General features: G+C 36.8%; 1 protein-coding gene across 1 annotated transcript; it reads right to left on the bottom strand.

Moving 5' to 3' along the window:
* Positions 1–1,285: 1,285 nt before the first annotated feature.
* On the bottom strand, positions 1,286–11,550 carry styx (serine/threonine/tyrosine interacting protein). The gene is made up of 12 exons (XM_041787747.1): positions 11,354–11,550; positions 10,941–10,973; positions 8,349–8,402; positions 8,146–8,243; positions 8,008–8,068; positions 7,877–7,913; positions 7,756–7,795; positions 7,495–7,545; positions 5,975–6,047; positions 3,665–3,758; positions 1,823–1,872; positions 1,286–1,473 (listed from the first exon to the last, which is right to left on the bottom strand). The coding sequence occupies exons 1-12, from the start codon at positions 11,411–11,413 to the stop codon at positions 1,435–1,437; spliced, it is 690 nt and encodes a 229-aa protein (XP_041643681.1). The 5' UTR covers positions 11,414–11,550; the 3' UTR covers positions 1,286–1,434.
* Positions 11,551–12,339: the final 789 nt, after the last annotated feature.

Genomic DNA, 12,339 nt, shown 5'->3' with positions numbered 1-12,339 from the left:
AAGAGGTGAGACGAGTTATAATAAAAAAGATTATATTATTGCAGACTCCCTGGGAGGACTTGCATGCATATAGTTTGTTTTACTCTATTGTCCTGGGATAAGTTTATACTTTGGTAAATTTTCCAGAGATCTTGAGGTATGACTTTGTTCAGAAACAAACAAAAAAGAAACAAAAAACCCACTTTTAAATCCTAAAAATTGAAGATTAAGTGTTGAAGTGTTTTCAAGTTAATTGGCTGATTAGAGTGTCACACCATTAGTTTATTAAATTGATTTTTTCCATAATATTCTAATTTTATGAGATACTAAATTTTGAATTTCTATTAGCTATAAGCCATCATTACAATTAAAAGAAACACAACATAGTTCACCCTAATGAATCTATATAATGAGTTTCAGTTTTTGAACTGAATTACTGAAATAAAGTAACTTTTCCATGATATTTTAATTTCAGATGCACCTGTAGCTGGAAAATATATTAAATGAACATGTGGAAGCTTTGTAGTGTAGAAAGTAGAAACTCCTAAACTGTTATGAAGATTCATGTATTTGCATCCTTTTTTTCTGTTCACATCTGTCATGGATTATCAGGCATGCAGACACTGCTCATTATGTTTAAAGGTTAATTTAGAATTTTAAGTATTTGCTTTATCTATTGCTCTAAATCAGTGTTTTCCCAGATCCTTAAAACACCCGAATTATTTGAAACTTAAGGTCACAAAAGGTGTTTTAAAAGGTTTCGGTCTGTGAGAGGTCTCAAATTTAGGTAGTTCTTTGGCAAACAATTCTTAATTAGATCCACAGTCAACCTAGTGTATGTTTTTTTTTAAGTAGTGTACTTGCTTGTTCACTTTGCATTCAAGCCATTTTAAACAGTCAAACTTTAAGATGTTTAAAAGCGTTTCAACTTTGGACACTGGGAATCAAAGCAATTAAATCACATGTGAAATAAAAAAATGCATGAATGGTGTGCAGTGCATCAGCTGTGAATCTTTTCGTTGAATCCTAAGACTTGAATTTGCTTTTAAATCATGTAGCAACCCTCAAAATGAAAAAAATTAGATTTTAGCCTTGAGTACATATGGTCCCAGAGATCACAATACTAACTGCTGGCATACTTGTCTTTTAAAGGTTTGTTACATAAAAATGTAGATAAAAATTAAGGATAATCTAATTTTGTAATATGTTACTGCTGTATTTTTTTCTTTATAAAGAAATATTTGGAATTACGACTACAAAGCTGTGAAGCAAGCATTACATTATGATATAAAAACACAGCACAAGACTGAGTCAGACTTCTTTTTATTAAGCAGTGAGTTATTTTCCATTCCACACTATCCCACATTTAGTCTGATATTAGTCTTTATCCTATTACTCTGATGTTAAAGGCATTAGCTAGTCCTCTCTCATGTCCTCCGCTGGGCAACGTCCTGGCTACTTTCCCTTATGCCGACTGCCCCATTCTGGTCGTCTCTACACAAATTCAAGTATTGAAAGTGCATTATTGCAATACTGTCCCGCTGCAAATGCAAAAATGCTTTAAATACTATAAAACTGCAAAAAATCTCCCATCAGTGCATACAGCTTGAGAAAAAAAGGTTATCAAATACTCCCAAATCCCCGTCACGACTCCATGTCTCAGACACGAGTGCCCCCCCATCCCTCCCACAACCCTTCCCCTTAGAAAAGATCAAATATTTACATTTTTAATCCCATTAAAAATGTAAAAAAAAAAAAAAAAAAAAAAAAAAAAAAAATGAGTGCACTGCGCTGCCACATGGCAAAATATCAGCAAAGCTCATCCGTTCTGTGCTGCTGTAACCTGCATTGCTCCAAAGTCATCATCTTCTTCCAGGCTGCGTTTACGGCTCCCTGTTAGATATATGAATAAAATGGTAACTAGTTATACAGCAGAAAGACAACAAGAAAACACAAAGCAATGCCATAACTAGAGCTCAGTGATATGACCTAAAATTTATATCACTGATTGATTTCCATTCGTTTTTCTTCTTTGCAGATGCAGTGTTATATCCAGTATTAAAAAATAAAAAGGGGTAATGCATTTAAAATGTATGTTCAGGCTCTACAACCCTGTGATAGCATATTTGACTCATGCTTGTGGATAAGGGCACTAAAGGATGCTTTTCTGAGTGTCAGTGAGTTCAGTTGTCAGTGTGTGTTGTGTGTAACTGCAATAGTGGTTTCTAGTTTCGTTTCTTTCCTGCTAAACTGATACAGAAAATAGAAAATTTAATTTTTAGATATGGCCTGTCATAATTCAAACATTCAAACAACAACAGTAGGGACGTCAATGGTAAAGGGCTTATCGAAAATAATGTGTTTATCATTAAATCATCTTTGCTTCAGCAGAGACAGTGGTGAGTGTACTGAACTAAAGTGTTTAAAGCAGTTAATTAGACCACTGTCCACTTTTTTTTAATTGTCTTTGACTTAAAATAACCAAGTCATCAGGTAAAGCTTATCTAACACTTTCTACCATTTCCTGAGCTGTTGTGGAGTTGCTGGGCTGGGTTCAAGTTAACTAAAGCCCTATTCGCAAGGGATTAGTATTACCTAGGGACCTTTGGTCATTTGTAATTAGTAATTTGTAATTATTGTGCAGGGCATGTTTTTAATCCCATGCGAATCAACCATGTCTGTAATTTGAGAAGTATAAAAATCCAGGGCAATTTACCTACAATATTTCAGCTCACACAAAGGTCCACAGGTAACACCCATCCTGTGCAAATTGGCATCTCTATGATTTAGGGAGGTAATTGGGTTTTTTAAAGGTTCGTACACCTTTCTGCTCTTTTGGTGTGCTTGATCAGCTGATGATATCCACAGGTGACAAATTTAGGAACATTACAGACTTCACTTGTCCTGTGCAAATGCACAGCACCAAACACTGATGTCAGGGGGTAATTTACATCAGAGGTCCACGGGAATACTAATCCCCTGTGAGCAGTACTTCAGTCAATCTATTCCAGCACATAGCATTTGTTAAAGCTCCAGACAGACAGAGAGAGAGATCTTCTGTAAAGCAAGCACATTCACTTCATGTAGCTGTTATTATGGACATTAACATGTTTACCTTATGGATGTGCTGCATGTTAATTACAGTGACTTCCTTACACTGGAAGTGACCTAATCCTTAGGCTTTGCTCTTGTAATGTCAGAGTGAAGCATGCTGATGATGATCTTTATATGAGCTGTTGTTTTTCACAGATCACCCTGTTACAATACTTCAATTTAATTTCACTGAATCTGGATGGTTGAGCTATCGGTGTTATTGGTGTTGCCTCCAGTGAGCACTACAATTCAACAAGTGACAGTACTGATACTAGTTTACCACCCATCATTTTATATGACCAAAACTCCCTAGACCGTTAACATTTCATGTTCTGTTCTTGATGATCTCAGCTGCATGAGGCCATAATGGAAATAGCTTACAGGAAAGTGATGAGCTCAGGACTCAGACCTTGACAGCACATTTCTATTTGTCTTTGAAATGGAAACATCAGCAACTTTAAGAACAGATATTATTAAACACTCACTTGCCTTAAAAGCTTTAACATACCTCACTCTTATGCTGGCCCACTAATCAGAATTAAAAAATGAGGAAACTAGAATCCCTCAACATGACAGAGTACTAAGTACAAACCTGGCATCCCCGCTTGTATGGAGAAGGACCTTCCCAACTGCATGGGTGACATCATTTTAATGGTCAATTTGGCTAGGTAGATCGCTTCATATTCCTAGGGAAACACACAGGTTTAAAATTTAGACAATTGTGGCATCCTGATTATTTGCATGATTTTTGAATAGGAACAAGTACAGCACACAGAGCTATTTATAGCCTAACCTAATTTGCAATGCCTGTCCCCAGACAGGCCTTTAAAGTAAATGAACAAATACAAACGATAACATGACTTATAGGCTAATTAAATATTAAATACCTGACAAGAATGCACCACAAATAAACCCCAGCTTGATAACTGGCATGACTAATGCTCAAGAAACCCATAATATGATTTGTGATTTCTGAGTGGGATACAGCAGTACAACCCATCCGCTTTAAAATTGAGTATTAATACAACTACAAATTTTAACAATTTGCCTTTATATGTGTATTTGCACTGTCTTAGTTTATGGGACCCTGAAGGAATCCACATATTAGTAACTGCTTGAAAACAAGGTTGCCCAGTTAATTAAAATTTCAGCGAAAACATTTTTGCAGTAAACGTGGGTTAAAAGTCTAAATTTATCCTAAAAAACAGGATGTATTATTTAATCTATGCCTTCTTGCTCAGCAAGGGTACATTTTATGCATTTGTTGCTGGCCTTGTGTAATGAACATGCTTTTACACCATTCTGACACAATCAGAAGAAACTCAAGATCAGTGTTAGCTACTTCTGGGTTTACTGTAACTAATCTCATTCAGGAACACTCTTGTCATATATTTAACCCTTTTATTGCAAAATGGATATACAGGTTTTACTTGGTGGAGAAGGCTCTGCTTACAAGATGCTCTCTGGATTAGTCAAACAGCATGCTTCAACTTTCCAGGGAGCGCATAGCTAGAAATGCCCGTATGGACACATATACAGTGCTTAACAAATTTATTAGACCACCTGTCATATTTGTCTCAGAGACCATCCAGCATCATGAAGTGCTTTAATGCGGACTCTTTCATTTTCAGTGAGCTCTCCACGTTTTACCATTTTGAACAGGAATGAGGAATTTCAAACTGAATTCACCTCTTTATACCCAAATTTAAGCCAGCTCACTGGGCTTCTCTGAAAAGTCAGAAATGAATCAAGCATAACATTCAGCCACTAAAACTCATTTTTCTGTTCAGGAATGCAAGTAAATAACTACAATTTGACATATTATTCAATAAATATTAATGTGCTTTACTATTTTTTCAGTTTTTTTGTAAATCAGTAAATTTGAAAATTTGTGGATAACAATAATAATTATATTTTAGTATTAAAAACATAATTTTGGTTAAAGAGCTTCTACATATTGGTGGATTAACCATTGCAAAAGCATAAAAATGATCTCAGTAATTACCAATGCAGTTAATTTAGGGCAGCTGTTACATAAACCTCACTTTGATTAGTTCAAAAACAATTAATCCATAGTAGTATGAATGAATATGATGGTGCAACAAGCTTTATGCTATAAACGAGGAGGCTGGGGTTGTGGAGGTGAAGCTTTGCCAGCAGCAGTAGCGTGGTGCATCGGCATTAATGCAGGGATTAGTGAGAAGTACGTCATATTTAAATGTACTGCTGTGTAATGACAAAGAGCTGTGATTTGCTATGGGAGCTGTGAGGCGATAATTGGGATCAGCTTGCTGTCAGCTAATCACGGCTAGGTGTATGACTACTGTATCCTGCATGAACCAACGCTAAGTTTTATTCACAATGTTACTAAAAATGTTTTGGATTGATTCTTGATTCAGGACAAATATCTTGCAAATGCAGGCACTGTACACAAAATCAAGCAGCAGATATACATTTTAACTGTGTTTTATAGCTGTTTTGCAGTCTTTCGTATTTCTTCATTTATCACACTTCTCATTGTTATCACAATTTTGATCAGTGTTATCACACATCATATATTGTTCTCATATCATGTAGGCCTACTTGAAAGCTAGAAAACAGAAAAACACAGCTGTTGTAACATTACAATGGCTGACAAAGAGAAGACTGAAGAAGAGACCAGAGATAGTAAAGAAACCTCTGTAGTAGATAATAGGTCAATAGAAAAAGCCTGATGAGAACAAATAAGAGCTGCTTAAATTATTTTCATATTCAATATCTCATATTGCTTAAATTGTCAAAAGAGGCACAGCTTTAACTAGCCATACATACAAACTTTTGAATCTTTAATGTAAATGTTAATTTTCCTAATACTTTAGCCGTGCACTGATTCAGTAGTGCATGCGTAGAAGTCAGAAGTTACCTGTAGCTGATGCACGAAGCCCACATTTGGGTTAATGCAGAACCTCCTCTCTTGAACGTGGCTGAATGCATCCCTGTAAAATTAACAGAACTTAAAACCAGAGCCTCTGAAACATGAAGATGTAAAACTGCAAACAGCAGGCTGTACTTGTACTCAGCACTTACAGAAATGCCTTTATTTATTGCCACAGTGACCCAATTTTTATCATTTTTGCTTCTTCTGACCATTGCAATAGATTTATAATAGATAATAGAATTACAAATTAAAACAATTTATTTAGAGTACCTCTATTATCAGAGGCTAAGAAGTATTTGGACAATTGACTGACAAGCAGTCTCAAAAGCAGTTTCCCTGTAACTTTAAGACCAACAAAGCAGATAAAGGTCTGGATTTCAAGTGCTGAACTGACACTGGGTAGCAGTTTGACTGGAACTATCAAAATAGTCTAGAGAAGTATCAATGCAAGTGAAGGAGGCCATAATTAGCCTGAGAAAATCTATCAATGAGATAGCAAAAAAGTGACAATGGGGCATAGGTGGCCTTGTGGTTTAAGATGCCCCTTGTCACTTTCCTGCATGTTTCTCCCCAGCTCTCTCATCCCCGTTTCCAATTCTATCAATTGTCCTCTGCTGTCACTAAAGGCATAAAAAGCCCAAAAATAAATCTTAAAGGAAAAGGAAAAAGGTGGCAAATCAATAATTTGGTACATTAAAAGAAAGGCTCTGCAACATCAAAAAGCCTTGAAGACCATGGAAGACAACTTCACCACATCTATTCAAGTCAAGCATACTCTGGAGGCGGTCGGTATCTCCCTGTCAAAGTCAACAACCAAGAGATGCCTCCATGAGTGTAAACACATAAGCTTTACAACAAACTAAAAACCACAGGTAAACTTAAAGAACAGTGAGGCCAGATTAGACTTCACCAGAAGACTTTAAAAAGCCTCTCAAGGTCTGGAATCAGCTTCTTTAAACAGGTGAAACCAAAACAAACTTGTCCCAGAATGAGAGGAGGAGAAACGCTTGGGGAAGGAAAGGAATGGATGATGACCCAGAACATACCGCTAAGGTATGTTCTGGGTCATCATCCAGAACATTACGCTAAGGTAACCCCAGAGATTTCACCTAATCTTGACCCAACAGAGAATCTTTTCAGTTACTGAAAACAAAACAGAAGGCAGAAAGACTCACAAACAGCAACTGAAGGCAGTAAAAGCCTGGCAAAGCATCTCCAGAGAAGAAAATGAAATGATTTTCCTCCTAGTAACAAAAACTGCAGTTATATTTGTGAACTGGCAGGCGAAATACTTTTGAGCTCCTGTTAATAGAGGTACTTAATAAAATGTCTCCAATCCCTAAATAGTAAATACTGTATTTTTGTAAACCCCCAACAGTTTAAGCCAAAAGTCTACTATTTAGTTGCAGCTGGATTGTTCTCTTTATATACTGCTATTAAATGCACAATCTACATTTACTTTATATTTCTTTAAAGAAAGTGTTATAAACTGAGAATAAACAAACCTGTACTTCATTCCAAATGTTTCCATAAGGTACGCAATCACTAAGGCAGCACTGGAAGACAAAAATAAGAGTGAGTTTTACTTTTACAACAGTAATTCAGATTTTTGCTTGCTTTAGTCTTAGAGGTCAGTCAAAAACTATACAGCCACACTATTCAAGGATACCTCAAAATTGTCTATGGTTGAAAAAAAAAGGGCATGTAAATTAAAGGGCATGAGATACAATGCAAGAATATAAAATGCTGTGATTAAAAAAACCCACCTTCTTGATATCCCTGCATTACCATGAACCAGTACCTTTCCTAAAAAATACAAGAAAAGTTTATTGTGTCTTTTCTCTCTTTGACGCTGTGATTTTAAATAAAAACTACATACATCCTTACCTCCTGTTTCTAAGCAGCTATCAATAAACTCTTTAGTCTGTTGAAAGGGTAAAGAAAAAGTACATTAGGGCATAATGTCAATCCAGTAGCTTTCATTTGGTGAAAAGCTCCCCAACAAGGAAGTCACTTACTGTAGGGAAAAATCTTATAATATTTTCCACTGGATTGTCAGCAATATCTAACACAAGGTATCTGCAATGAGCAAACACAATTAATACATGGTGTAATGGGTAAAATTCAACATTTCAGACAATAAAGTTATTGCTTACCTAAATGAATGAGGGAAATTAGGTTTGATAAAATTGGCTTCAATATCTTGGCGGACACACACAATATGTGTTATGCCCTGTCTCTCAAGAATTGGCAGCTGCAAAAGAGGGTGAAAATATAATATGAGCTACTGAACAAAGCATATGGTGCATCTAATTTTTTTTTGTTTTTAATATAGCAATAAAAAATCAGTAAAAATGACCTTGCTTTTCATTGCAGCAGAGTAGGGACCTAAATAGAGTCCAGGTAATATCTCCTAAAAAAAATAAATAAAGCATGTTATCATTAAAAACATAGACAAATCAATATAAAAATGCACATCTTGTTAATTAACTTAAGAAATAAGCATTTTTTCAAATTTTACAAACCATCTTTAAAGGTTATGTGTGCATTATAGGGGTGTAACCGTATGGGAAAAGAAATTGGTTTGGTACGTTTCTGTAATTAAATAATGAAATACAGATTTGTTTTTCTTAATTTGGAGGGTTTTTTCTACATTAAAAATATATTTTAAAATAAATAGGCTGAAAACTAGGAATAATGCTAAAACCTCCTTACAAAAGGTCTTCAATGAACAAAAAAACATTTTTAAAAAACTAGGTTGATACTAACCTGACACGCCAGATGGATGTGTTTCACACATCCATCTGGAAAACCTTCAATACTAAGTGTTTGGGAAAGGGCAGAGGCTTTGATAAAAACTCAGAGTGTGATAGGATGAATGTTCTGTCTGTCACACCTTTACGGGCCAATCAGAGCAACAAAACGCGTGACGTAGCCATGACTGAGGTGTGCATGCGCAGCTACCGAGGAATAACGCGAACCACGGCGACTACAGACGTGTCAGTACATGACTTTTGTCGTTTTTGAAAAGAAAACAACTCACTGCTGTTCTTTGTTCTTCTTTTAACAAAGAAATGTCAACAATTTCTGATAAAACTGGCGCTTTAGCAGCATCCACGCTAAGCTCTTCCACCATAATTGCACTGGCTTCTTGTCGCTGCTTGTGTACGTCACGACTATGGCGAGGCTTAAAGTACTGCCCCTCTTCGCTGATTGGTTCCGTCACTTTCTAACCGGGCCAGATGGGAGCTTTGCAAAATGGATTTGCCAGTGAGAAACATGGAAATGGGCAAATCCATCTGCTTTGCAAGGTTAGGTTGATACATCTACATATCAAAATTCCCAGCCGACCTTTAACACATCATCATGCAACCATTAGTTGGCTAATTAGGTGCGCTTATTATCATCTATCCTGCCTACTTCAACACTGACTTCAACCCTGGATTACTTTATTAACCGATGGGACCTACTACAAAGTCTGGGAGCATTTTTACAGCCCATCTCAGCAGATAAAGAGGATGGAGCCTGTCTGGAATCTGAGGATAGCTGTTGCCAATGCTCTAACCCAGCTGTAGACATGACAGAGTCCCCCTCTCCCCCTCTGAGGCTGACAGTTGAAGGTACCGCATTTAGGTTTTATTCGATTCACAAAACCAGAAGACCATTATTTTAATGAAGAAACTTTAATCATGGTAGTCCATAAAGGGCTGCTGGGATATTTGTTGAAAGGCAGAGGATTAGAATTTTCTACTTTGGCTCTGTTACCTTTGACAGGTGTTTAAACCCTGTTTTCTCAACAGCTTGTCTGGTTGTAGATCGGCTGCTTTAACAATAATCTTTATAGCTTTGGTCCTCTCAGGAAAGAGGCAGTTAAACTTCCAAACCGAGTGGCATTCATGTTTGTTTGGTGTCACTTCAAATGCTTTAATTGATCTGCAGGATGTGCCAACAACACACCTGCTGAATAATGTCTGTCTCTGTTGTATTTCACTGGAAAATTCAGTGTTGCCGAACAGGAGACTTTTATCTAGCGCTATTGTTTGCTGTGGCTGTGTGGTTGCCAGGATGGTGTGGGTTGTGCTCTCATTTACCTGTCCATGTTATGAGCTTTTCTCCACATGTATTCATTTGGTACACATCTGTACTTTACTTAGAGGCCTGTACTGAACTGGTACAGTACTAATACACATACGTTTACACCCCTCGTGCATCACATATTGCAGAATGATACTTGGTGACCAATCACATGATAACAGTATCAACAACCAAGTCAAACCTCAAACCGCATCATTTTTCTACTGCTACCACTGCTGTATTAAATTACCTTTAACACAACAGGTGTAATCTAAGATAGTCAAAACCTTAAAATTGTGGTATCTTTCAATACTGCATGCTTTTAAATGATAAAAATCTTTATTAGTAAAGCAGAATAAATAAAGCACCAAAATGTACTAAAAAATTAATCTCTTCAGTGAGAGAAGCATTGGAGAGGTGTTAATTTTAAAAAAACTCCAAGTAAACTCGTGAATACTGTCTCAACTGACAAATTCGTTGACAATGTTTCTCCACCAAGCGTTGCCCACTGTGTAATTAGACTGTGTTCACGAGTTTGCCTGAGATATTTTAACAATTAAAAACAAAAAATGACACAATATGGATGCCTACTACACCTGTTATGCTTTTTAAAGTTCTTAAAATTATTTGAGTTTTTTTTTACTCAAATCACATCTAAGTTTTAAATATAGTGACAATTATCTGTAGGGGTTTGGCTCTGTTAATGTAATACTTTTTTAAGAATTAAAGTCGGACTAGATGGTTGAAATCAGCTAGAATTTAATGTGATGTGTCTTAGGTTTATTGACAGTGTTGCTGAGACTGAATCCCTTAATCAGGAGATATCCGAATACAGATAAAGGATTTTGCTGTCATGCTTACTCCTCCCTTTACATACCTGCATTTCCCGTCTCATAGGATAAGCCCAGTCCTGTAAAATACAGATTTACATGTGAGATTAGCTGAGTACAATTCTTGGAGATTGTGTTGTTGATGATACAGCTAGTACTGGTGCTTTCCCACCGCCACACAGGGTAAGAAACTAGTAACGTTGCCATTACAGTTCTGTACATACGTGGCTAATGTTTGGAGACTTTTTATTTAGCAAAGTGGATTTATCGTTAGTAAATTGAACATTTTCGACAAGTAAACGGAATATAGTTCATGGATAAGTACAATTATGAAACGTCCTTGGCATACACAACAGCTGAGCGCATATTTTAGCAGCCAGACAATAAGGCTGGATGGAGCCGGGGTTAGCTCAGGTTAGCCTCACAGACAGCCAGGCTAGCACAGGCGGCTCGCTCTCACCAGAAGCTCCTCCTTGGTCGCGGGCAGAGACGGGAACTGAAGTTTGTTCTCCTCGTCCATCCTACTGTCTGCGCGGGCACCGCCAGCCCCGTTCAGCTCGAGGTGTCGATGGTTTTACACGGCGGGGTTAGCTGGACAATCGGTGCGATTTGTTTTGAGGCTCCACATGCATGTCCGCCATGCTGTCCCCTGACAGTTGTGTCACGTGACCGCAAGCCAGATGGCAAACAGGCTCGTGGGGAAGTCGGGAAGGAGCAACGGCGACGTCTCGCGGACGATTTACGTAGCGCAGGAGCAGTTGGTTGGGCAGGCACTAACGGGATGTGTGGGATGCGATGAAACCTACTCTAAGTGGAAGTTTATATATATATATAAATCCGCATAAACATGAATCTAACAACACACACACACACACAATAGAAATGTTTTTATGTTGTCAAAACAAGATCCCCATCGACAGTATTTTCTTTAAAATGAAATACTTAATTGTACGCTACTCATATTTGTAACATTAATGGGCTTTACCTTTCTACTGTTACATAATCAACTGTTCATAGATGTTAATTACTTCAGCTTTTTCTAAAAATACTTTCTTATGTGAGCAAAAACCAATAATAATAATAATAATGATAATAATAATGATAATGATAATAATGATGATGATAATCCTTAATTCCGAGGTAATCCTTAATTTTTAACATATTTAATGAATTTAAATGTAACAGCTTTACACAAATAGACCTACAGTCTGTACATGGATAATGGTTGGATAGGTTCATAAAAAACAAAAAAACAAATAAACAAACATATCACCAAAAATGTATCCCATGTTAGAGCCAATAAGACAATGAGAAAGCACCAGCTTGTCAGTGTGAACACTTAGCTGAGAACAACAAACCTTGAAGATTACTTTTGGTTCAGTGTACACTTTTCAGTTATCACTGAGAAGTCACTTGTAATTGGTCTATGCTGAGTGGTATAAAAGT

Source organism: Cheilinus undulatus, linkage group 1 (genome assembly GCF_018320785.1).
Source record: "Cheilinus undulatus linkage group 1, ASM1832078v1, whole genome shotgun sequence".
NCBI lineage: Eukaryota > Metazoa > Chordata > Actinopteri > Labriformes > Labridae > Cheilinus > Cheilinus undulatus.
The sequence above is the reverse complement of the archived record's forward strand: the minus strand, read 5'-3'. Positions and strand labels throughout refer to the sequence as shown.